This window comes from Convolutriloba macropyga, chromosome 9, assembly GCF_964194025.1.
Source record: "Convolutriloba macropyga chromosome 9, txConMacr16.3, whole genome shotgun sequence".
Lineage (NCBI taxonomy): Eukaryota > Metazoa > Xenacoelomorpha > Acoela > Convolutidae > Convolutriloba > Convolutriloba macropyga.
Window position 1 is genome coordinate 50039487 of NC_134476.1, and position 27854 is coordinate 50067340.

The 27854-nt window shown below is 33.4% G+C and overlaps 2 protein-coding genes across 4 annotated transcripts in view; both read left to right on the top strand.

Annotated features, from left to right (window-relative positions):
* The window catches only part of LOC142345824 (2-oxoglutarate and iron-dependent oxygenase domain-containing protein 2-like), a 421406-nt gene that overhangs the window by 197235 nt on the left and 196317 nt on the right, over positions 1-27854 (top strand). The window lies entirely within an intron of this gene.
* On the top strand, positions 458-27338 carry LOC142345822 (UDP-N-acetylglucosamine transporter-like). Of its 3 annotated transcripts, none has more exons than XM_075398222.1 (7): positions 458-2297; positions 12627-12941; positions 20117-20250; positions 20752-20832; positions 21276-21302; positions 22649-22712; positions 26399-27338. In XM_075398222.1, exons 1-7 carry the CDS (start codon positions 1856-1858, stop codon positions 26818-26820), a joined length of 1485 nt encoding a protein of 494 aa, XP_075254337.1. In that variant the 5' UTR covers positions 458-1855; the 3' UTR covers positions 26821-27338. The 3 variants fall into 3 exon arrangements, with proteins under 3 accessions (XP_075254337.1, XP_075254339.1, XP_075254338.1); XM_075398224.1 differs by having other exon boundaries at positions 12627-12749; XM_075398223.1 differs by lacking the exon at positions 21276-21302 and having other exon boundaries at positions 459-2297.

The following is a 27854-nucleotide window of genomic DNA, read 5'->3' on the forward strand; positions in this document are numbered from 1 at the left end:
ATATGCGAATGCAAATTATCAAAATTTCTTGTTACTGACTATTCTATTTTTTATTGTTATTAAAAATTCTTTATTTTCTTAGAATACAACTTGCTGAAATTGATTTTTTTAACAAAAACAACAGGGCTCATCGCAGTAATCATATTTCATGAGTCAATCAGTAAGCTACCATAATGGAAACAAATTGCCAGCTGTTCAAATGTCCCACACCAAGCTCTCTTGCATTTTCAGTTTCCCGATCAATGCGTTCCCAATACCTTCCTTGGCAAATTTCCTATAAGATCTGAAATTCCAGCGGTTGCTTTAAAGGTTTATTCAATGTTGAATTTATATTCAATATTTCATTTTCATAATATAGACTTTTTCAATCGTTTTCAATTAATGAGTTTATATTCTCAAAATATTTTTGAGTTCTCTGAAAAATTCGAAAATACTTGCATCGCAACTTAAGTTAGGTCAAGATATCATCTACATACTTTTAAGCTGTACATTCTAGATTCATCCAATTATGTTTCATCTACAGAAGTTACTCGATTCGATTACGATAACCTATTAATTTATATAAGATGTTTTCCAAAATCTACCCTAAGAGTCACATAAACTTCACTAGTGCACGTTTTATTAGACAAATTTACATAACATTAGTGATATCAAACTCTTACATGCAACCCATAAACAGTTACGAGCTATGCCAGAGGCAAATATTGCTTTGAAATGGGTAGACTTTAGTGTGGGTTTATTTCCCGTGATCACTTCATGAATTGTGTCCGTAATATTGTGAATGTCTGGCTTCGTTATCTACCCATGAACAGCACACGGCCCTGAGAGTGCGCTCCCTGTACAACAGTTTTACCCATTTACAACTTTATGCTTTTCCGTTTATACTATGTTGGCTCATTATATGTGGTTATATAAGGCCTGTTAGTTTTAAGGTTACCGAAACCGACTGAGAGAAATTGCAGAAACAATTTGTTGGTTCATGTATTGTTAAGAAAATTGCACAAGTGCAGTTCAAGCAGTGATTTTGAAATGGTTTTGTTTTTGCCAAACGCTATTTTTCAGCTTTTTTTCATTTACGTATACGACTTTTCTCAATAAAACAAAAACTCCAAAATCGGCCATTGTGCTCAAATATTCCAGATAGATGAAGTTAATGAAAATTAAGAAAATGCATCGGTGTTAATGAGAATAACTGAATCTTCCGTTTTAAACTTGATTAACTGAAAAACAGGTTGAATCAACCGAATTAACTATGAACAAACATAACAATATTACGTAACTGATTGACACACAATTTGCTCCCAAAATTGCTGAACAAAAACTCACCTTTGAATTTAATCTGTATATTACGTAGACATCGGTTATGAGAATTAATTATCGAATGTGAAAATTTATGAAAAAAAATCATGATTGCAATCTGACTTCAAATTGAGCTTTGAAGAAGTGCAAACAGTTTTACGAATTACGCCTAAACAATTTGTTTTACTTTATTTGATCCCATGCAATTTATACAGAAAGCTTACTTTTAGTGTACAATTAATTATATTTGAATGCTCCAAATTCACGATTATTATATCCAAATTTCTCGACCATTTTTACCATCAATTATAACAGTGCAAACGTGTGTTTTTGTACCGGTTGGTTTAAGTTACAGTGATTATAAATAATGAATTATATTAAAAAGAAAATTGATTTGGTATTATAAATGGCAATTTACACGTGCGCACCTTATTGTACATTAAAAAGTTATATTTTCTGACGTTAACGCCACGCGGTATAACCTGTATTATAACTATTCTTACCAGTAATAACTAACCGCTCAGTTAATATCGACCCAGCAAGTTTATAATCAGAAATGCTGAATTTTATTTTGTTTCTAACCCTTACATTTTTGATGACATTCAATGTCGTAATTATCAACGACACCAGAAAGTCCAACGATCCAAACATTGACAAATATTCAGCGACTACGACAGTATTTCTCATAGAGTTAATCAAACTCGGGTTATGTTTTATGTTCTTGTTAGTATGCTGTGAGTTATCCTTGCGAAAATTTTTAAAAACTTTAAAGGACGAAGTAGTTATAAAATGGCTGGATACTTTGAAATGTTCAGTTCCAGCGTTGATTTATGTTGTTCAGAATAATTTGATATATGTTGCCTTATCGTATTTAGATGCAGGGACTTATGTAGTTACGGTGCAGATTAGATTGCTGACTACAGCTTTATTTATGCGCATTTTACTTGGAAAGGTGCTTAAACCCATCCAGTGGTTATCGCTTGTCATTCTATTAGTAGGTTAGTAAAAACATTTATTCAGAACTTAGCAGATTTTTGTAAATTATATTTTGTTATTTGGTCAGAATCAGTAACTGTGACTCAATGTTCGCGGCCATTTACCGGAAAAGTATGTGAGAATGATGGTTAATTCAAGGAAACTAATAATAGTAATAGTAAATTGTTTTCTGGCGCCATTTTTACAACAAATATATTGAACGGCAAAAGTAAGTCAGCACCCCCTATTTTCGCGAAGTAAAAATTCAATTATTGAGGCAGTAATACTCCAACTTAAAATCACACTCTGAATACAAGTTTTACACCATTGATCCCCTACACTAGTCCTTTCGCCTATCTATGAAATTCAGATGAAGCGTAACGCTGTCTTAGCAGAAATCCCAATTTAAAGTTGATGAACTTCATCCAAGATTCAAAGAAAAGGAAAGTAGTCACAAGATGTGATATGTTTTCATATTTGTTCAACTATGGCTAAATTTGAACTTGTGTTAAACATTAGAGAGAGAAAAGATGTGAATAAAATTTGATTTTGTGACTACTAGCTTTTTACTGTGAATCTCGGATGAAGTTGATCAACTTTACATTGGGATTTATAGTCGGTGAGCGTTACGCTTTACCTGAATTTCAGTTGGAGCAATATGGCCTAAAAATTGAATTTTTAGTTCGTGAAAATAGGGGGTCGTAACTAACTTTTGGGGTTCAATATGTTCAACAAATGGACATTTCAAAACGAATAAAAGAACCAGCGAGATCACTATTAAGCTTCGTGGCCCATTTTCAAGCGTCTCCTAAGCGCAGGCAAATTATTTTTGTTAGTGATTACATTATTGTGACAAAATTATGCCCTTGAAAAACAAACAATGACAAAATTATGAACTTGGAAAACAAACAGACATCTGAAATTTTAGGAAAAGGATGCTCTTAGTTCAGAACTAAAAGCGCCCCTACACATTATCAACTACACATTTTCAACAGTGTTTGTCTATCAATTGTGTTCGAAAATTTTTTTGAGTAATTCTAAAAAGTGCATATTTTTGGTGATTTGATGATTTTGCTGATATTTTATTTTTTTTAAATTCAAAAGCTAACAGCGTCTGCAGTTCCTCTTTTTCTTCTAAAAACAGATGGTCTCTCATTAACAAAACCAAAAAAACTAATGGCCTGGTATGATTATAGCGCATTTCTGACAGCGCTAATAATTATAGCGCATTTTTGATAGCGCATTTTTGATAACGCTAAAAATTTGATAGCGCTTTTTTGTTGTGGAAAGGAATCACTGCAGAAAATTTTAGCAAATCTAAGAAAAATTACAATTAAATATTATGAATAGGTACGTGGCTATTGACTTTGTTACTGATTCTATTAAAAATAAAATATGGTTTTTCGTTTAATATTTTCTGTTTTTCGATTTGGAATAGCTGATAAAGTTGAGAAATTCTTTTGCAGATTTGTATGAGAGTGGTGACTTTTCGAAACAATTTTATTCAATTTTCACCTGGGCGTCTTTAAAAATTAACCAAAAAAAATTTTAGAAGCAACTTCGATTCCACTTCAATGCATTTTATCTAACTTCAGTTGGACCAGAAAGCCGTATTTCGTTGTTCTGAAAAGTGCTATTTTCTTTATTTGTTTGCAATATTGAAAAAAATTCAGCTGTTTTTCTCTTAATTTTTTCTCTTACGGTCTGCCTCGGAAACTACCTATGCAAATTTATGAATTTTCATCAACATCCTTGTTTCTTTCGCAGGCGCTTTTAGATTACAAGTTTTTTGAATAAGTTTTAATTTTGGTCAAATTATTATCTTTTAATTTTTATCATTTTAAAGAAACTCCTGTTCCAACTTTTTGTTGCAGCAATCCTATCGTGAGAATTAGGAAGAAAAAAGTAAGAATCAGATACACACCTTGCATTTAATGTTGTCTTAGATTTTGAGTTCCAAACAAAAATACCAACATTTTCAGACTGTTTTGTTTCCCTAGTGACATGTAAAGTTTTAATTATTTTCATTCAGTCATATTCCCCTTATTAGCTATGTCAAAAAATTATTTTATAAAGATTGTTTTGTAGAAAAATTTTAGTTAAAACTATTGCAAGCAGCATTTGACTGCACACCAAAGCCGTCAAAATACTTTTCATTTTTAGAGATATAATTGATGAAATATTTGATCAAGAATGTGTTCGACCGTTATTAATTTCCATAAAAATTGCGTTTGATCATAGTTTTAGCGTCAAATATTTTATGATAAAGATTGGAAAATTTTCATCCCTTTGACTCGATTCTCTTTAGAGAGAGGTTGGTAGCCGTTTAACGACATCGTTTTGTGTTGCTAGATTCTTTCAGCGACCACTCGGTTAGACCAATGGCGGAAGTTTTTTCTTTTAAAATCTCGGTAGATTTTTTTTTAGCTCACCATGGTTTTCGGCTATTTTTGACGTTTTTTCGACTATTTTTGACGTTTTTTCGACAATTTTGGCGTTTTTTCGACTATTTTTGACATTTCCCCGGCTATTTTAGGCGATTTTTTTGGCTATTTTTGACGTTTTTTCGACTATTTTTGACGTTTTTTCGACTATTTTTAACGTTTTCCCGGCTATTTTAGGCGATTTTTTCGGCTAGCCGAGACTTGGATTAAGAATTGCCAAGTCTTAAATCAGACTTGGATTAAGAATTGCCAAGTCTTAAATCAGACTTGGATTAAGAATTGCCAAGTCTTAAATCAGACTTGGATTAAGGATTGCCAGGTCTTAAATCAGACTTGGATTAAGGATTGCCAGGTCTTAAATCAGACTTGGATTAAGAATTGCCAAGTCTTAAATCGGACTTGGATTAAGAATTGCCAAGTCTTAAATCAGACTTGGATTAAGGATTGCCAAGTCTTAAATCAGACTTGGATTAAGAATTGCCAAGTCTTAAATCAGACTTGGATTAAGATTTGCCAAGTCTTAAATCAGACTTGGATTAAGAATTGCCAAGTCTTAAATCAGACTTGGATTAAGAATTGCCAAATCTTAAATCAGACTTGGATTAGACTTGCCAAGTCTCAGCCCAGACTTGGATTTAGACTGCCAAGTGTAAAAAATGACATGATCATAGCTCTGAATCAGTAATGAAATAAGACTTGGATTTAGACTTGCCCAGTACTGAAATTGACTTGGCGTTAGGTCCGGGGGGAAACAATTATTTTAGAGCAGTTTTTGAATTTAATTTCCGTGTTTAAGAACAAAAAAGAAATTGTAAAACAGCAGACTGCTAGGAAAATAATAATACTATAGTGCGCCGCAAAATCCACGGAGTTCGTTTCTGTTTTACATCAAACATCAACAAGAAGGATTTTATGATATGTAGGAAAAGAACTAAATAAAACACAATTTTTGATTGTTTCCCTATGATAATTACAGGAAAACAAACTAAATGGAAGAACATTTGCTTCCCAGCTCCCGTAGTTTCGAAGGGCTGCTTATATCTGAAATTCAGTTTAAATTGAAACTTGGAAAGATTAAAACCAAGTAATGGATTGTCAAAAAAGTTCAGAAAGCTTGGAAAATGCAAGAATAAGCCGTCGAATGAACAAAATTTGGTTGAAAAATTGTCAAAATTAGCCAGAAAATTCATTGAAGCTTCTCGGAAAACCTGAGAATTAATGACAACACCAAATCTTTAATAACTCTATAAATTTTGACTTGAAACGGGACATTGCTTATTCAAATCGTAAATATCTTAGCATTTCAAAAATACTGAACCTATTGTTATTGGTTCGTTTGTGGTTAAGTAAAATCCAACCATTATCCGTATTTTGACCTATTTCACATGAGAAGATAAACTTTCAAAATTCATTATTTGGCCACTACCAAAAAGACTGAGAGAACTGAATTAAAACTAACAGAGCGTGGCATATGTTTTTGGGTATTTCGATAATAGGGCACATTCATTGCCGAAATATGGCCATTTTCGTCCTTTTTCGCATTCATCTGATTTCGGGAATTATTCCGAACTTGAATCTCTGGATCAACAATATGACAACGTAAGAGCAGTTTTCTTCATTATTTTTATAGATTGACATTTGAGTGAAATTTGCTCAAACTCGGCCATACGCAGAGCATTAAACCAATTTGTTTTAATAATGATGTTTTGTTATAACATTGTCCTACAATAATTTCCTACTGTCTTTATAATATCCTCAGGACTCAGGTTTGGTAGTTTGTTGCGTAATTTTAACCAGCCGTGTGTTTACCCTGTAGAAGCTGCAAAAAATGGAGTGGTACAGAAGTTTATCAAAATTTTGACTTAAAAATTTTTGAGAAGTTAATTTTGACTTGTGGATCTAATAGCAAGTGATACCTAAGTGCTCATCGTCACCCTTCAGACTTGTACAATTGTAGTGAAACCTTACCATTACTGATATACACTTATTCCACAACTTTCCACACCGTCGAAAATTTGTTTATGAAGTTTGCCGATGATTCTTTTTTTTCACATGATTTGTCAGAATGGCAAACAGAAAGCTATCCCAACATCAATTTTGAATAAAATGAACTCTGAAGAATTGTCCAACAATTATAATGAGGCTTTTTTTGTTAAAAACCTTGAAGAGGTGTAAAAACCCATAACGCTCGGTTTTGGGTAGCCCGTCTTTGAACTTTTTTACTTAGTCTTAATCGAGATCTAGCGTCTATTTGTACGAATTATTGGTAGTGATTGTTTACCGACAACGCTTGTCAAGATACTTTGCACTTTTCAAAAGTGTTTTGTACAATCATTTTTTATCCAGTTCTTTTCATCTGAAAAGCGATTATAGGAATCAATGGTGGCTAATTTTTATGCAATTTACTGCTTATTTGCCAGCCAACTGATTCTATTTACTTAATGTCTAAAAAATTCACTAATGAGTTTCAAGCAAAAATTGAAAAAGAATGGCTTTAAAATTTTCAGTAGCCTCCTTCAAATAATCTGTTTGATTATTGATTTTTTATATAACTTCATCAAAAATTAAGGAGAGCGTGCGTTCAATACAAGTGATTATTGAGACCTCTAAGCAATCCGAAAACAAATCTGAAACACTGAGAAAACTAAAAATTCCTTTCTTGAAAACTTTCTTGGAATCTTGAAAACTTCATTCAATTTTGACAAAAGCTAACAACAAAAAACTTAACCTTGAAAAATTATCCTCCAAATTATTTATAAAAACCATAATTCCTGCAAAATCTTGCAATATTTTTATTCATCTCGATAAAATTCAAACCAATCGGACATGTGAATAATCATCTTTTAACCGGAGAGGTTGTTTCCCATCGCTTTCTCTTATTATTTTGAGCAATTACAGCAATTATTGCTGCAATTTTTAAGCAAAATAAAATATAAAAAGTTCTTAAAACAAAGATTTTATGTTCGTATTTGAAAAGATAGAACATGAGTGTAAAAAAATTAAACACAAAGTAGCAGGAAGTAAGTAATCTAAGAAATAGTAACAACCAATAGAATTTTTCAAAATATTTAAAAAACAATTTCTTTAAATCAACATCAGATAACAACATCTTAACATCAGATATCTTGTGTTTTTTGTCCAATTTCATCTCTTAATACGCTGGAAGCTGATATAGGAATAATTCAGTGCCATATCAAATCGTAACATCGTATATGAGCGTTTGCTGACAAGCAACGGGTTAAGGAGCTGTTCAAACCAAGTACACTTTTTATGGTTGTTTAACGATATGCGCAGCGTCCATATCTTCAAGAATTTATTATCTTAATAATTATTTGGCCATGAGATTTCTATCTTTCTATCCGAAATCAAGATTTTGTTGTTTTTGTTTTGATCAATAATTTTCCTAATATTCTTCATTTGGCTTGTTTTGATCTCATAGGGCTTGCAATTGTCTATGAATTTAGTAGATAGTAGTTTCAAAATGAAGTGAAACGTTTGGCTTCTGTTGCATAGAAAAAGCTTTCTGGGTAATTTATACATATCAGAAAATTATATTATAATTCCGTTAGATGACACGGCTTTTTGGTACTTGAAAATACGGCTTGTCGAGAGCAAATGGATATCTTGAAAATTGCTTTCAATTTCGACAAAAACTAACTACAAAAAACTTAACCCTGAGCAGTTATCTTCCAAATTATTTATAAACACCATAATTCCTGCAAGATCTTACAATATATAAACTTTCTTGGAATCTTGAAAACTTCATTCAATTTCGACAAAAGCTAACAACAAAAAACTTAACCTTGAAAAATTATCCTCCAAATTATTTATAAAAACCATAATTCCTGCAAGATCTTGCAATATTTTTATTCATCTCGATAAAATTCAAAGCAACCGGACATGTGAATAATCATCTTTTAACCGGAGAGGTTGTTTCCCATCGCTTTCTCTCATTATTTTGAGCAATTACAGCAATTATTGCTGCAATTTTTAGGCAAAATAAAATATAAAAAGTTCTTAAAACAAAGGATTTATATTCGTATTTGAGAAGATAGTACATGAGTGTAAAATAAACTAAACAAAAAGTAGCAGAAAGTAAGTAATCTAAGAAATAGTAACAACCAATAGAATTTTTCAAATTACTTAAAAGACAAATTCTTTAAATCTGGAAGAAAACACAAAGATGCACTTTTTGCACTTTTGGTTGCACTTTTGGTTGCTGAACGAACTCATTATGCTTAGCTTACTGCACCTAAATTAATCCTGGCAACATCAGTTATCCTGTGTTTTTTGTCCAATTTTATCTCTTAATGCTCTGGAAGCTGATATAAGAATAATTCAGTGCAATATCAAAGACTATGTGTCAAAAGATCCAATCATAGCAAAACTCGATTTGCAAAAATCTTGCAAAATAATTGATTTTCTTGTAATATCTCGCAAGATACCCACCATGCTGCAAGATCTTTCAGGTAAAATAACATTTTTTTGCTAGAATCTTAAGGAATTTTGAAGATAACCACTCGTCTCGGGTGAAATTTTATACAGCTCATCAAACTCTTTTTGTAATTTTTTGGCCAAATTAGCACTTGTGTTACATAATTCAGTGTATCGGCTCTATTTTGAACAAAATAATATCTTATTTCCTTATTCCGTATTTCTATATAGTTCTTTTTTGTACATCAACAAACAGGTCTATAAAATTAAATTATCTATGGGACCATGTTATCACAGTGTTCACTATTCCTCAGTTGAGCTGCCAGACCCAAGCCATCTCTTATAGCACAATGTTAGACTTTGGTCTGTCATCAGACTGTGCCCATCCAAATTGGGCTCAGATCAGACTTTCGTGCGAACCAAGGAATAGTGCGGCCGTAGGGATAGACCCTTTGTTTTCAGATAACGGTTGACCCAAGTGCCCTCTGATCAAACCTTGATGCAATCCATTTTTTGCATTTTTTCGCGTGACACGTTCCGCGTGCAACTTATCTGGCGCATTTTTAGTGTGACCGAGGCCTCTTTCGTGCCACCCAATAACATCGTACATGAGCTTTTGCTGACAAGCAACGGTTTAAGGAGCTGTTCAAACCAAGTACACTTTTTATGGATGTTCACCACTATAGGCAGCGTCTTTATCTTCAAGAATTTATTATCTTATTAATAGCCGCGAAGCGATAGCGGCTATTATTGGGGACATCGTGGTTTTTTACAATTCAAAGAATTTGATTTGTATTGGGGCGCTGTGTTTCTTTTTTTACAATTCAGAGAATTGCAATTGTATTGAGGCGCTGTCTTTTTATTACGACTCGAAGAGAGAGTATTGGACAATTCCTTTTTCTTAATCAATTTTATTGGAATGAATTTTAAAGCGGTAAATTGAACACGTGAAAAAATTTGAAGGGATTTTGTTGCTGAAAAAACTGAAGAAGAGCGAAGAGAGAGTGGTTTTTGTTCAAATTGGAGTAGTGATTTTGGTCACGCCGAAACAGGAAGTGGAGCGAAAAAGCAAGCGGTATTGCGCGCGTGAAAATTTTCCTCTCTAATTTCAAAGTAGACTGAGAAAACGGTGTTTGAAAAAAAAATTCGCTTTCGTTAGTGGTTTTTTGTTCACATGCGGTAATTTCACTTTGCTTTTTACTTTTTTAGATTTTTTGGATTGGATTTTTTCTGAATGGTATTCCCAATACATTCATTATTCATTCTGGACCTAGTTTTTTGTTTGAAACAAATTTCCATTTCTCGCTAATGGTTTTTTGTTCACATGCGGCATTTTTACATTGTTTTTCTGATTTTTTTAGAAATGGTTTTCCCAATTCAGTCATTCCGTTCTATGTCTACTTTTTTGTTTAGTCCATTAAAACTCTTTTAATTGTATTTCAGGACCTGTCATGCTATGTTTTTAAGTTGTGTTCACACATTTTCCAACGACTTTGATCTTTCAAAACGGGATAAACAGGTAAAGCCCAGCAGGCATTAAGTTTCATTAGGGAGCCAAAGTGGGCATTAGTATTCCTCCAAGTGCTTAGAGTGGTGCAGCTGCTGGGATTGCCCTAATTTAAGTTTAAAAGGTCAATTTTTAAAAGGTAATTTAAAAGATCAATTGACAAAGGCTATTTGCGAGACGAAATTAGTTGTTATGACCGTTTTATGAGCTATATGTTTTGGTAATACAAACACAAACACGCAAAATGGTACTTATTTTTCCATTTTTTTCCCCAAAATTTTTGAAAATTTTTGTCAATTGTTTTATTTTTTTTCAGCTTTAGGGGCCAGGGGTTTCCTTTTAAGGTTTGATAATAGGGCACTGCCTAATTTTTAGTAACAATGGATTGCTTTTCATCTTTAATATGTCTCGAACTTTTTCATTTTTTCTAGGTAAAATCTGCAATATTTTAAGGCTTCCTAAGTCTTTTGTCAGTTCTTGATATTTGTCAATTCTCAGGTGCCAGAAAACCTATTCCGTGGTCTGATAAAAAAGTACTGCATCTTTGTTAGTTCCAACGGATTTGTTTTCAACAGTTTAACCTTTCGAATTATAAAAATATTTTGATAAAATTTGCAAACTTTTTCAAGTTTTTTTGAAAACGTTTTTGTTTTATTCTTTTGTTTTACCCCAGTAGCCGGATAACTTCATCCAAAGTTTGATTGTATGTTATTAAACAGTTGCTAGGGGCAATTGAATGGTTTTCAAGAATTCGAAAGAACACATTTTTTTTTGAAATCTGAATTTTTTTCCAAAAATTATTGCCTATCGATCTTTGAGCCAATGATTTCTTTAAAGCTTGGAATTGGGTTGCTAGATAGCCTTAGAAGACACAAAAATAATTCTGATGCTTTTAATATAACGATTTTCAGCAACAATTCATTAAAATTTAGAATTTGTTTTTTTTTTAAATTTTGGTCATTTTCGAGTTAATCGACATCCAAGGGCCAATGAATTTTTTTCAGGTCTTGCAGAGATAAAACTGGACCAATTTCGTCGGAAACAAAAAGTGGTTTTGAACATATTTTTGAAATAGGTATATTTAATGGGATCAAATTTTGGCTTAGGGGTAAAAACTGCAAGAGTTTTAGCAATGAGTATATTTTCGTTTAGTTTGATTGTTTTAGTTTCTCAATTTTCTCAGATGATTTCGTTTGTGTTTTGGCTGGCATTGTCCAATTAATCTGCTGGTCAGATAGAGTACTTCTAAGTTTTTCAATCCAGTCTTTGAATTGTATTTCAGGACTTGTCCTGTTATGTTTTTTTCTAATTCGCCGTCTCCATCGATAATTCTTGCTACCTGATTTCTTGGAATTGACTTTTTCAATAACTTCAGTGACTGCTACTGCTTTGCAGTAAAAATTTATGTGCTTGAGTTCCTGTCTGCTTTTAGGTCAATTGCGTGACTTACCTCACTCAAAAAAATGCTTCTGAACTCACTTATGGAACTTTAATTTTTATAAACATTTACTAGTTAAGGACCAATAGTGCGCATCTAAGTAGTGCCCAACTTATATACTCTATTTCTTGAGCATTAGTCTTCAGTTTTTTGATTTTGAATATCAATTTTTATAAAGCTCTTTTATGGCTTTTTCCTTATGTGTCATAAAATTGACAGTCCGAATGTAACCCAAAAATTCTAGTGGTCTATTATAGGAATGGTGATCGATCTGTCAAATTCTTTAGTTGTCTCAATTCATGTTAGGCCACAAGCGTCTATCGCGGGCAATCTGCCGGCTATGCTTATTTAATTGGTTTGCTAATGTGCGAATAATTTCCTTCAAAAATTTTGAACTTATTTTGAATCGGTTCAATGTGTAGTTGAAACGTAGCCAAAATTTAAATGGAACATTGTCCTGTGCATGTAGAGTCCAATATATATGATATCGCATAGCAGCAACAGAAAACTAAATCTTGATCTTCTTTAGGTGTAAGTTTTGCAGAATTAGACGAATACAGCTCTACGACAGTGAAGATTACAGGAAAAGCTACTGATAAATCCCAAGTGGCGTCTGCTCTTCTGGCTAAAGAGTCTACCCTAACAGGAGGAGGTGATACAACTCAAAATGGTCACAAATTGTCACAAAAATCGAACCTTGGCTCAGATTCTGAAGCTGTCTATGATGACTATGACTATGACTATGATTCTAACCCGTCTGATGTCTCTTCCAAATCTCTTGTCTCTTCTTCTAAATATACTGCTTCTTCTTTAACTTACAAACTGTTTAACTACCATATCATAGGTACGTATGCTTTTTTCAAGGTCTGTTAATGTTAACCTTATCATCAATACGAACCAATGCCCTTCCTTCAGTATTAATTTAGCGCCAAAGGACAAAAATTGTATAAATACCATTTACTATATAATCGTACCTTTGTCGCCATATCCCGCACTGTGAGTCCCTTTTTACATTTAATAAAACACTTTTGCGCAATTTTGAGGTTAAATGGACCAAATGGTCCACCCAATTTGGTAGGCGGTGCTGGCTTCAATTCCAATCCTGATTGTCCCATATTTCCGATAGCCAATAAGTTTGCTCTAAAAAAATTGAAGAAAATTTATCAGAATTTGCTGTCTATAAGTAGGAATCTGTGTGATATGCGTTTTGACGCATAGAAGTGAGTAATCGATAAATCAATGTCGCCGGGCCAAATGACGACATTAATAAATGGTGTTAAAAATCAGTAGCCTCGTGCGCAAATTTTAGGCCGACGCTAAGCCGAGGCTCCTCAATTTTTTACTTAGAAACCGAAAGATCCAGCCACTCAAGACCGAAAGATCCAGCCAATGAATACTAGAAATACTTCGCTCTAAAATGTTTTTTTTTGCTTTGCATTATCTCCAGACTCAAAATCAAATATTCTGGAAACTACAACTCAAAAAATACAACTAAAAGTTTTCCATGAGAGGACCGACTGTTTAATTTGAGCAAAATTCATTAATATATGGAAAAATAATTGAGAACAACAACAAAACAACAACCGAAATTTTCAGCCTAATTTCTCAACAACAAAAACATTTCATATCTTAAAAGAATGATAATCAATTTCCTGTAAAATAGTAAACAAAAAAACCGAAACCTGATTTCATACAATTTTGTATCTGGCAATAAAGAACCGGCTGTTCAACTGATGTCTCAGAGAAATGTGAGATTTAAAACTGTGAGATTTAAAATTGTTTCAAAAAATTTCTGTTTTATTCTGGTCTCGCGGCATAAAAATGAATGAAAATGTTACAGTTTTGAAATCAAGCGTTCTTAAAAACAATTCCCAAACTACACTCAATATTAATAATTGTCTGGCGGATTTTGAGTCAAATTTTGTTCTTTAACCAATTACTGTTGTTTGCTACCAATAGCCCATTTCCTTCAAATTGTTTCTGGAAAAAGAATTTTTATGCTCATAAACCACCGCAGCGTTCTTTATGCACACTTGTTTCTGAATAAGAAGGCAGGAATTTGAAAAAAATTGAGACTTTCATGAGTTTGTTGCAAAATTTGTGTTCACGCAGATTCTTTCATTCCTACTGCAATGCCCGATCGATTCATTTTACTTATTATGGAAAAGAGTAAAAGATAAATTTGAAAATATCTTTAAGAGAAAGGATTTGAATTTATAGCAATAGGTTTTTAAAATACCCCCCATAAGCAGTATTAACGGTATCAATAAGATATGTGATAATTTAAATTGATCAGTTTGCTTCCATTTTTTGCAAATGATTTATGTTTAAAGGTCTTTTGGTCTTTTGGGACGCATATGAATGCTTCTGGAGAAAAGAAAAAAGTGCACACATTATATACAATTTCTAAAGAAATTTTGGGACTAGAGGAAACGGAGACAACAATTGTGCCGAGACAAAAAATTAAATAACTCGACCTAACCGCGTTATTGCAATCCAAGAATTGGATTGTATTGGTGCTCTGTCTTTTTTTGTAAGATGTTTTCACACCTTTTTTTCATGACTTTGAGCTTTCAAAACGGGATAAACAGGTAAAGCTCAGCGGCAATCAAGTTTTATTACAATACTTCAGCCTTCAAGTGCTTAGTGTGGTGAAGCTAATGGAAAGGCCGTAATTCAAGGTTAAAAGGTCATTTTTAGGAGTTTGTGAGCCTAAAATGTTGCAATTTTTCGTCATTGTTCAAATTGTTTTTGGAACAGTATAAAATTGAGGTTTGTAAAAACTGATAAAAATCTTTTGTAAGACATTTTTGCTTTTGCAAGACGTTATGGCCATTTTAAGGGCTATATGTTTTGGTACTCCAAACATAAACACGAAAATTTATACTGATTTTTACAACAAACTTTTTGAATTTTTTTGTCATTTTTCGAGGTTTTTTTCATCCCCTGATGTCAAGACACGCCCTCATGGTTTTAATAATAGTTGATTGCATAATTTCTAGTGTTAATAGAATGGTTTTCAACCTTTAAACATCACGAATTTTAGCAATTTTTTGAAAAATCTTGCAATTTTTTTCATATCTTCTGACATTTTTTGTCATTATTCAAACTTTTCCACCCCACGGGCCACATATCTCATTAAGGGTTTAATAATAGGTTACTCAAATTCTCTCAATGGCCATGGAAATGCATACAACATTTCAATATCGCAAATTTTAGCAATTTTTTTAATGAATTTTGCAATTTCCTAAAGTTTTTGAAAATTTTTGTCATTTGTTAGGTTTCTCTAACCTCAACGGCCAAAGAACTTTTTGTAGGTTTTGATTATAGGTTACTGCATAGTTTTTAGTGGCAATGAGAAATGTTTTTCATAATTTTAATATTACGCATTTTAGCGATTTTAAAAAGAAAATGCATTTTTAAAATGAAGTCACTATGTTTTTCCTCAGTGACCTGGGATCCTCCTATAGGGTTTGATAGTGTTACTGCATAGATTTCAATGGCAACAAATTGGATTCAAAATTTTTAATATCACTAATTATTACAGGTTTTTCAATGAAATTTGCAATTTCAAGCGTCTTTGAAAATGTTTTAAATTTTTTGAGTTTTTTCCTGCACCAGTGGCCCAGGAACCTCCTCCAGGGTTTGAGTATGAGCTCATGCATATATTGTTTAGGTAATGGAATGTTCATTAATATTTTATTAACACGACTCTTAGCAATTATTTGATATTTTTTTTTTCAAAGTTTCTGAAAATTGTTATCATGTTCCAAGTTTATGGATCTTTAAGAGCTAGTGAAACTATTTATTATAGAGAAGAAAACTGGATACTCTCTGGGGACATTGAAATGGTTTTGAAGAATTTAATTTTATGAATTTTAGCAAGATTTGTTAAATTTTTTATTTTTTTCTTCAATACTTTGAATTTTTTTTTCGAGCCAATAAATATTTTCAAAAGTCTTGCATATGGGTTACATGACAACATTGTAGAGACAATAAAAGGCTTTCAGCATTTTTTCTGGCGAAGTTTGGAAATTTAAAAAAAATTAGCTGGAAATTTAAAAAAATGATTTATTTACTTGTTTACTTTGTTTGACTCTTGTTTCTCAACAATTTGGACTTTTTCTTTTTGAATGGGATTGTTCAATTGATCTACTGGTAAGGTACATAAGGTCTGTTTTTCAATCATTTCGTTGGATTGTGTTGCAGGACTTGTCCTGCTATGTTTTTATTCAAATTTGCTAAAATTTTTGTCATAAAATAACAGCATATGAATTGAATCTTGTAATTCATTGTCTGTTGAAGGTTCAAGAACGAGCTCTAATTGTGATGAACAATTAGTGGTTGTTTTTCAATTTCGGTCTACACAACTTTTCTTAGCTTAACTTCTGAAATATCATTGTTCACAACAACACAAACAAATTCACAACATCAAAAACAAATGGCATTTTTGGCCAATATTTGATGAACTCTTGTGTTTAGTTCAAAATCTAAAGGAGTGAGATGCGTTGATTCTTTCAAAATAGTATCTGTCGTTTTATTCCAAGAAGATAAATTTGAAAATTGAACAATCTCTCACCTTAAAAGACAAGTAGTCAGCCTGATGAACACTTTGCTAGCACTGAGAGCAAAAGATAAAAAATTTTAGTAGCAGATAGAGTCGAGTCTGGCACGACGATTTTTAAATATAGTAGAAGAGGGAAAACAACGAATGTTTATTTTTTTTTGCGTTGCACACTTTTATGCCAGCTGAAAAGCAGTCTGATAACACAAAGAAATTTAAATTCATATTTTTATTTCTAAAATGATATGGAAAAAAGTAAAAAAAAAATTGCTTTCTTATGTTTAAAGATGTTAAAAAATCAAAAAGAAAATATCCCTATAAAACACAAATGATTAGTTTTAATAGTAATTCATTGAAGTCTTCGTTTTTCAACAAAATTAGTTTTGTGCTTCTCGAAAGAAACCTCAAAATACATAGAAATCAACAAGCAAAATTGTTGGACCTATTTTTGGACTACAGCGAAGGTTTTTTTGCTTTTTCTATATCCTTTTTACAACCTTTTTCTATATCCTTCTGATATAAAATTCCCTCAATGAGAAAACTGGTCTCTTAGTAACAGAAAAAAAAGTTCGTTTACGTAAAAAGTGCTCTTCAAATCAATTTCTCGAAAGAACACGCCGAATTAAAATAAAGTATGCAGATTTTGAGTAAAAATGTGTTGTATATACCGATTATTGTTGTTTTTTAGTGATAGCTCATTTCTGTTTCAAGAATTTGCTTGGAAAAAGGTACATTCTTTTCAATTCAAAACAACCGCGGCGTTAAATATATACACTTCTTTCATCTGAACAAAGAAAAGAATAAAATTTCAAAAACTAAAATTGTATACAATTTTTAATAATTTTTTTAAGGTTTTGAGCTCGGAAAGCCTCTATATTTTTTACTGCAATGCCCGGGCAATGCATTTAGCCTAGTATAGAAAAATTTTTGAGATGTATTTGGAAATTAACTCTAAGTAACCTTTAAGTTCAATCAATGTGCTTATTTGTCTGCCCCCAATCAGTATAAGCAGTATCAGCGGTATCAGTGAGAAAAGTAGTGGTAATTAAAGAAGTTGACTCATAGCTCGAAGTTGACAATTATCTCGATAAAAATAGAATTAAATAATTCTGCCAGACGGAGTTAAAAAAATTTTCCCTTATTGAGAGGTAGACATTTAAGTTCTGTTTACGCTCTTGAGCCGCAAATAGGGTGAAAACTAGTGGTTGTTTCTCAATTTTGGCTGGCATCACTTTTAATACTGAGCTAATAGAGAAATACAATTCTGGTCACCCTAAATTGAATAGATCTAGTTCTAGTGAAAAGATCCGCAGTTATTATACAGGGAACAAATTATTCATATCCAATAACAAAAAAACGGGGCAAGATCGAAGAGGAGTATTGAGATTCTACAGGTTTTTTACGACTCGAAGAGAAGTATTGATATTCTACAGGTTTTTTTTAGCAGAAAGCAAGTTTTTTCATGACTTGAATTTTGACTTCTTTCTATTCGAGCTTTTACCTCCGTTTTGATTGTTGACTTCTGTTTTCGAACATTGGATTTTAACAATAGCTTAGTTTGTAATGTATAGCAATTGATAACAGTCTGTAATTCAAGGTGAAGAGGTCAATTTGAGAAAATTTGATCCCATTTAACTACCTACCCCACCTCCGAACCACGAACCACCCCCCCCCCCCCCCCCCCCACATACCTTAACACCCCCCCCCACGCGCCTTAACAACCCCCTCCCCCAACGTGCCTACACCACCAACCCCAACGTACCCACCGCCCTCGTACCTACCTATCCCCCTCCGCAACGTACCTACCCCCCACCCCACCTACCTACACCCCCACCACCACCTACCAACCACCCCCCCCCCCCCGCCAGCACCTACCCACACCCCTGAACTGAAAAAATTTTAACGCTTTTTATGTTATATTGGCCTACTATTTTTGTTAATTCTAGTGTTTTTTTCGGTATTCTGATTTTGTCGAAGTTAGGGTAGAGATTACTTTGCACGACGATTCGAGTCGTTTCCGGTAGTCTACCTGCTGTTTTTTAGCAGAAAGCAAGTTTGTTCATGACTTGAATTTTGACTTCTTTCTGTTCGAGCATTTACCTCCGTTTTTGATTGTTGATTTCTGTTTTCGAACATTGAACTTTAACAGTAGCTTCATTTGTAATGTATAGTAATTAGGAACTACTGGTAATGTTCAAGTTGAAGAGGTCATTTTGAGATTTTTTGTTCCTATATAAGTCACCCCTGATTAACTAAACTACACCGCACAAACCAACCCCCCCCCCACCAACTGTCTACCCCCCCCCCCACCACCACCTATCTACCCCCCCCCCCCCCCCTAACACCTACCCAACCTATCTACCCATTCACCCCACCTAGCTTCCCCGCACCTAAACAATTGTCAGCATTTTTAAAACACTTTAATGGGGTTTGTTGGGCTACTTTTGTTTTTTTCTCTTGTCTTTTTTGATGTTCTGATTTCGGTAAGGTTAGGTTAGAGATTATTATGCACGACGATTCGAGTCGTTTCCGGTATTCTACCGGCTCTGTTTTTTTTTCGCTTGCAAAATTTTCGCTTGACAATTTTGACTTCTCGAGTAACTTTCACGCCCTTGACTTTTTGCATTTCGCTTGATCTAAAATGTTCTCTCAATCACAATTTCAAGCAGCTGAACTCAATTGGCTGCAAATTAATACTAAAGGTCAAAGGAAAAGTGCGCCGAAACTGGTGTGATTTTAACTTTAAATCTTAATAGTGGTATATGTTAACCTCTAATGTGGTTATTTGAAGCCCACTATAGAACTTCTTAGTCCCATTTAGGCTCCCCCCCCCCCGACTGAAGCGGAATACAATTGATTAGAGCTCCCACTAGTCGTTCAAGAGCAATTCTTCAGACGTTTAGTCGGTTATGTTTCATCTCCTAATCCTGTCTCTCAAAGGAGATTTAAAACTCTTCAAGGATACTTAAAATGTACAATGGTAGAATTGTTAATATTAGCAAACATTTATACCTCTCATTTGAACCACTTAGAACTCACAAGAACCAATCTCAAAAACTATTTTGAATACGGCTGCGTGTACTCAACGCCGAGTCAAATTCAGTACTGGACACGTCTAATTACAAGTCTCATTTCATTACTGATTAAGAGCTATGATCATGTCACTTTTACAATTGGCAGTCTAAATCCAAGTTTTGGTCAAGAATACGGCAATAGAATTGAAATTTAATTGATTATTTGGTTCTTATCGCTGCAGGAGAGTTTGTGCCAGACCTTATTTTGGATCTCAGCTATCTCAACTAAGGAAACATTTTTCCAATAACTTGGGCTTAGTATTTGAATTTGCTTATTTATTTCCTATTCATTCCTTTCATTGTGGACATATATAAAAATCGAATAAATTTATTAATGAAAAAACGTTTCAGTAACTCGAGTATCAATTCTATAATATTTAGAGCTCGACTTCCTCAAGATTGCGAGACAGTCCAACTTGAATTTCTTCAAGGGTCTGGCGGCTGCAGTGGCCATGACCTTCACTTCTGCTCTAGCTGGTGTTTATATGGAGAAATTAGTCAAGGCCAAAGACCAGGTTATAATTTGAATACTTGCCCAAATCGGGAACTGTCTCTTTTTCCCCTGTAGATTATAACCCACCATATATTATAACCCATCATTATAACCCACCAGTTGATATTTTACACCTTTTAGAATAGTATAAATTTAAACGGCTAGTCCCACCTCTTATCAGACTGTTTCAACCATTAATAATGGGAAAAAAACAAGCTTAAAATTGCCCACAAATAATAATCAAAACACAATTTTGGGAGTTTTGTTATTACACGAGCAATATAAAAACAAGTACAAGAACTGAATTATTCGATCAAAATTTTATAAGCACAATTTTTGACGGCGGATAGTGTATCAGTATTAAAGTTCAAATTTTTTCTGAATTGGAAATCTATTCTTTAAATAATAACTCATAAAATTACGGTTAAAAAATTGGTGATTACTCATTCTTTTCTGATGTGAACACAATAGAATCTCTGCTTCATATTTTCAATGTAAACCGTAGAAACTTTTATTGTTTCAGAGTTCAAGTGTCAATACTTCCATGGGTTCTTCTGGTTCCAGAATTGCTGCTGTCAACAAACAACAAAAGGCAACATCTGAGGTAAACATGTCTAATCGTCCAAATCATCCTTTTCAGAATTCTGAAATTTTGTAGTTGCAAAATGACATGAATGATCACGAATAAAAATTGAATGTGTTTCACGTTTAATAATTAATTCCGTTATAAGTGTTTGCTGTGATCACTATAGTTAAAGACGGACTTAAAATAAAGAAGTACATAATAATCAATAAAGACGGACTTAATTGCTCAAATTTAGCCGACCAGTTGTATCATAAATAGTTATCATTGATTCGTATACTAGATTTTGCTCTGTTTTAATCTGTCATCAATGATGACAAATTATAGTTAATATTGACAAAGATTCAATTTCACCTGAAAGAGACTTTTGGGCAAACTTTTCTGGTATACAATTTGTATAAAAGCGTTGGGCCGTGATAGCAAGAATAACAGATTTTGCTTTTTAATCACTGATCTTATTTCAGATAGCAGAAGCTCCCGAATTGTCAGATGTAAGATTTCATGGTATACTAATAGCTACAAAACACAATTCATTTTATATAAATTAGATAATTCTTCACCGTTTATTTGATTTCTTTCAATGGCTTATCAAGAACACTATTCACGAGTTCACAATTTATGGAGTAAAATCTCACATATCTCCCACGTAACTGTTGGAAGTAGCAACATATGACCTAAGTTGAGATCAGAGACATATCTGAAATCTGATCAGACCCAATTGAAATTCAATCTCACACTTAGATCGAAAAATTAGGAGATCAAATTTTAATTACTCAATGAATACTTCTCTGATGTAAATCATTAAATCGACCACTCCAAAGTCACAGTTTTCATTCCGCAAAAACTCCAAAAGACCAAGCGCCGAATTATGACCAATAAAGCTGGAAATGAAATTATTATTTTTTTAATCGAAATTTTTGTGTACAATTGATGAGCATATCAGTTTTCAGGTTGGGATGAAACCTATTCTCAAATAATATATTGGGAATTAGGAGTCGAGAAGAAAGTTCTGCTTCAGGAAATAAATCAATTTTTCTAACTCTTATTTGAATCATAGACAATAGATGAGCGTCGTGCATATAAGGAGAAATTATAGCAAAAGAAACGTTTTTCCCACTCATATAGCTTCTGCTTTGATTCTCAGACTCAAAATAAATAGTACCTCATTAAGGATCTTCTAAATATCTAGTGACTAATGATTCTTGGCATGCAAGTTTTCAACTTCCAAATGGGCACAAAAAATAGTTGAAAGTGTTTATTGATTGTCAAAAAATGAATTGTGTTTTGATTTTTGTGTATTTAGTGGACATTATCTGTCAGTGTTTCATTTTTGTTGCATTGTATGTTCACTGCTGTGTTCAGTCCCTTTTAATTTTTGTTCAAACTGTGAAATAAATATTGAAAATAAATGTGCTTTTGAGCAGTCCCTCCCGCTAAGTGTGTGATATACTTATGACTTGTTTTGTATTCCTTCTAACAATTGTATCAGTTTTGCTGGTTAGAGAACTTTCTTTTAATCAAATCCTGAAGATAAATATCTGTGGTTCCAATTTAGAAAAATTTCCTGAAAATTCTGCGGGTGATGATTATATAAATCACATCAGCTTTTGGCAGCTGCCAAATTTTGATTTCCTCCAAAGACCTGAAAAAAAAAAACAATTTTGGAACACTTGATTTTGAAGACGCTGGGAATCCATGGGAAATAGTTGCTTTTGTTAGTCAAAAAGAGTGTCGAAATAACACTACCTGGATGATTGTTTGTTTTGGCGGGTTTTCCTTTTACAAGATTGTATTATTTTGTGGTTATGATTGTGATTGGGTTGCTAATCTGGTTTAGGTGGCCCTTCTGTGGATCAGAAACATTCAGATGTTCCTCTTCTCAATACCATGTGCTCTGTTTGGTTAGTAAAAGTTTTTCACTCATCTAATAATTGCTCTCGAATGAAGTTTGAAGCAATTATTGTAAACGCGTTGGCCTTGTTTGACCAAATTCTTGGTTGACTGTTTTTCGAGTGACATTTCGAGTAAATTTTGCACTCTTGACTTTTTCTGTTTTGCGTTATTTAAATTTCTTAAAGTCTCATTCACAATTGTCAGCAACTCAACTCAAGTGGCAACATTTTAATGCTAAAAGTCCTTTTTTCACTTTATTTTGGCTATACTGGTAAATAATAACCTCTAATGACGTCATTTGAAGCTTTGAAGCCCCCATTATTAGTTGCCCCCTTGACTAAAGCAGGAGGCACTCGATTTGAGCTCCCTACTAATCACTCGAGATCGATCAATTCTCGAGATGTTAGTCGGTTATGTTTTAATGTCGTCGCAAGAGATGATTTTCATCTAACCGGAAACCACTGCAACCATCTTAAACTAATTTTAACATTTGTTCAAACTCTGGATGGATAGATTACCAACTAAAGTTTCGACGAAGTACACACTCAGAAAATTAACTTTTTTAGCTCTGTATACTGTATATTTCACAATGACTTGAAATTAAGATAGTGAGAATTAAGATAGTAGCAAACAAAAAAAGTGCTACAAATTTAACACGAAACAAAAGTTTGATCATGTCACGCCGAACATCAGTAGTTTCTTGTTAGAGCATGCATTCTAGAAAATAAGTTGTGATTATAAGATGGAGCTTGAAATTATAGCTCAATATGAAAGCGCATAGTAAGACTCTCGCAATGTGGACCAGTTTGCTCCGTGGAGAGCACTGAATTGCAATCAATTAAGAGATTGTGGGTTCGCAAACCGCAAAGGTTCCAAGCTTTACTCTCAATATAATGGTATTGACATAGAATCAACATAACGAACAAAGAGTTGTTCTAATATTTCTTGATTTAATTAAAGCTTATTTTGCCCTCAAAATTCAAAAATCTTTCTTTGTAAACTTTTGCTTGGTAGGAAAGCGATATATACACACTTAAAAAGATAACATTCAACCTTTCGACATTTTTTGTCTGTTAATGAGATATAGATTGGCCATAATCTCTTTACAAAAATGCTTGCATAAAGCTAACAGCCCACTTTATGTATATATTTCATTGAAGAACATATGTCAAAAAAAATTTTCACTACTAAGTTTATAGTAAATTAGTTTTCTGTAATACCAGGATATCCAAAAACCTTTTTGCAAAAATACTTTATCTTTGTTTTCAATTTTTTTTTCTTCCAATTGCAACCCTTCTACTTTCCTATTTCATTCGGGGCATTTGTCGTAATCTTCCAGAATTTTGACTCTAAATGGGCAGCACTGCCCTCGTGTCACGTCACTAAAGCGTTCGGGAGCATTACTCTCTAATTGACGGCATTCGAGTAATGTGACTTCGTACGAAAGATTGCAGCCTATGTTTATAGATGTGTTCAGAGTTACCTTTGTGGGCAAATTTTATTTCGGGCAGGTTAACGAGTCTAGCAACAGAGAAACATAAGTTTAACTATATTATAAAAATGTGAAATCTGGTTACTTATTTTTTAATAACTACAGCGGGAAAAATTAAAGTGAGAAATAATTAAGAATGATTGCAGGTTTAGTTACCGAATTCGTAAAAAATGTTCACAGTTTTTCATAGAGCACTTACTGAAGTGTATACAAAAGTAGATATTAAAGTTGACATTAATGCGACTGAGGTATCTGTTCTTCCAAACATTTTTACACTCTTCGGATTAATGGTGATCTACGTTTTTGAACTTTACCTTGACATTAGATTCTAAATTGTTCAATAGCCGCTGTCAGCCTCTTGACGGTTAGTATTTAGGCGCTCCCCTTTTTACAACTTGAAGATTTTTGGCGATGTAAATTTTCATCGCTAATTTTGTTGGGGTGTATTTGAAACAGGAAGTGAAATGCGTAAAATCAAATGATTAGGTCAGCTTGTCAAAATAGTTCTGTGGTTTTAACTCCATTTGTTCTCACAAAATTGTTTGCATCGTTTACCCAAACAAGCAGTAGTGCGGTTGAAAGCTTTTTGACCATCTGAATTTAAGAATGATATTTTAGATTCAATTTTGATCTACTTTTACCACCTCTCCATGTTGTACGCTTTTTTAGCTTTTTTATTCAACATCAAATTTTAAGTTTTTGGGAGTTCTGGGTGTCAAATTAGCTGTTTTAGAGCTTTCAGTTAGCTTTCGATTCAATTGTTAATGATTTTGAGTTGTTTTTTTATTCAAAGATGGTTGAGTAAGTTTAAGCAAATTGTGGCTGAATATGGTTTTTTTAAAACTTTTCTGAAAGTTTTTGCTCATTTATGCTTCTCGCTATAGAATTTCATGTTCAGTCTTGAATTTGGTTGTATTTTAACGGCTTTGCTGCTAAAACGTGCTATTAAGGGTCAGAGAGGGAATTTTTCACTGGAATAAATAATATAAACTCCCAATATTTTCGGGATCGTTTTTCGTTCTTTGTATTTTTTGTTGCGTAATAGGTTTTTGCCAAGTGTTAGGTAGGTAAGTGCCTGAACAGAATCACTAATAAAATTCATTTGCCAAATAATTGTGTGGAAATTGCATTTTAGCATTTTGTAGATAATTTTGTCCAAATGCTTTGTCAAACATTTTTTTTCCATTGCACTTCCTTTCGTTTTCGTTTCCTTGGTTTTCTCCTAATGAGCTAGTTTGTTGCTTTTTCCGTCAATCGGCAGTCGTTTATTGAATGAGATCTAACCTTTGTCGAGCCGCAATCGTTGCAGCAGCAATTGTTTTGGAGCCGCAATTCTCAATAAGGTTATAAATCAGATTCTGTACCAATTTTGTTGTCACTTACTTCTCCATAGTTAATTTGCATATGCTATTCAGCATAATCAGTTATCAGGCTCATTATGTTAGTTAGGGTTGTCAATTTTCCTTTCCGAGTCGCTTTCTGAAGTTTTCCGGCTATGTTTTTTTAAATTTGATTTTCTTTTTGATCACGTTTTTCGTTTTACATAAGTCACGATTTTCAAGCGTGACTTCAGATATATCTCACTCGCTGTTTTAATCGAACGGATTTCAAATTTTCTCCCGCATTGAATTACGCAGTGTAGTGAATGCAGTTAAAGTCAAAAAAGCAAAATCAAAAGAAAAAGGATAAACCGATAACACCCGCTCCTTAAGTCATAGAGCATTAGGTTATAAAAAATCATTTGCGAGAGTGATTGCTAGTTGACATTAGTATTAATCTTAAAGTTTTAATCAGAAAAAAATAAGCATTAAAAAATTTCAGTCAATTTCTATCCCTTCTTTTTTTTCAATTCCAATCCCTATGTGCACCAAGTGCGTCAACGCCGGCTATTTTTTGGCAATTTGCCGGTTATGCTTGAAATTGCGAATGCAGATGAGTACAAAAACAACTGCGCTTGCCGTTATTTGATCTTTACAATTTGCATGGTAGTTTCATTTATAGTCGTTCTTTGTGTCTTGATGGGTAAGTTACATGACTGTGATTGAAATCACAGAAAATATGACATTAATAGATGACCGCGTAGATATTTGAGATATATGTCAGAATTTCAAATTGAATTGAGCAACGTCACTCAATCTTGGTTCAAACAAAGAAATACGAACGGATAAATTTGAAATCTGGCAAGAAGAATGTTCATTTCAGGTTGCATCGCAAAGGATGGAGCTGAGCTAGGTCAGAAGGGATTCTTACACGGTTACACAGTCCAAGTTTGGCTGATTGTTGCGAGTGGTTCCCTCGGCGGCCTAGCAACAGCTTTGATGCTAAAATACCTCGACAATATCTACAAAAACTTTTCCAGTTCCTTCTCAATCATCTTAGCCGCTCTTTGCTCTATGGTGCTCTATGACAAAGTATACCATGAACTGTTTTTCATAGGGTGCTCTATGGTCGTGTTTTCTTTGTTATTGTACCACAGAAATGCTGATCATATTTCTAATAGGCCTAAAAAGTCAACTACGACGATATTGGGTGCGGGTGAAACACCCTTGTCGAAGACGTTACAGGATTCGATGACAAGAATAAGTACAATAACTAACGTAGCGAGTAGGGGAAATTGGACATAGCTAACAGATGAGCTTGCAAAAAATTATCCTTTTGGCTAAAGGCATTGTATGCATTTTAAAACTTTAAAAATAAGGACTGCTTTCGCATAACAATGGGGTATTGAATTTAGTTTGCCACGTTATTACTCCCGCTAATGCTCCAATTATCAGTCAGTCAAAATTATGTTGCTCTAATCTAGACCAAAAGTTACTCTTGTGAGATTTTGTTGAGGAAAAAACCGTGCAAGAAAAACCGTTTAACTTCTAAGATCTCCTAAGAATCTTGCAAGATTTAAGAACGTCTTGTAAGAATCATGGAAGAATCTCACTAGATCTCACGAGATTAAATTTTACTTTTGACTCGAGATGCCGTTGTTTCCTGCAACATTCTATTACATGATCATTTGAAATTATCGTTTTAATTTGTAACGACACCTAGTTTATCAAAGAATATGTATTTTGGTTAAATGTTAGCGGAAAGTAATTGTTTTCTGTTCATTAAGTGCCTATTTTTAATTAAATTGTTTCCCGATCGTGGACATGGTGTGTCTATAAAAATTATTTAAATGATAGTTTTCTCTGTAAAGAAATTGTGGATATAAACTTGTTTTTAAAATCCTCAGGCTTGTGGAATCTTCAGGTGTCATATTATATTCCCGAGCCAAAAATTTACCCTGTTTTGTTCTTATTGAGCCACAAATTTGGTGTTTAATAGCCGCACAGCGATAGCTGGGGCTATTATTGGCCTTCTCTTGGTTTTTTACAATTCAAAGAATTTGAATTGTATTGGGGCGCTGTCTTTTTACGACACGAAGAGGAGTATTGGAGAAGTCCTTTTTTTAATCAATTTTATTGGAGTGAATTTTAAACCGGAAATACGAAGTGTGAATTATGCTAAATGAGAGAAATTGAGGTGCGTAGTCGGCTGCGTGAACAGCTATATGAACCAAATTTTATTTGCTACTTTTAGTATTTGTTTGCTAGCTTTGCACTTAGCTGCGTGTTTTGCGTTACTATTGTGGAATTTAGTAGAATTAGAATTGGCTTTGTTTTGG

Excerpts from the sequence above, each read along its gene's own strand:
- LOC142345822 (XM_075398222.1), top strand. The coding sequence starts at position 1,856 with ATGCTGAATTTTATTTTGTTTCTAACCCTTACATTTTTGATGACATTC. Across the intron at positions 2,298-12,626 it reads GCTTGTCATTCTATTAGTAG|GTGTAAGTTTTGCAGAATTA; the intron begins GTTAGTAAAAAC and ends GATCTTCTTTAG. Across the intron at positions 21,303-22,648 it reads AAGCTCCCGAATTGTCAGAT|GTGGCCCTTCTGTGGATCAG; the intron begins GTAAGATTTCAT and ends AATCTGGTTTAG.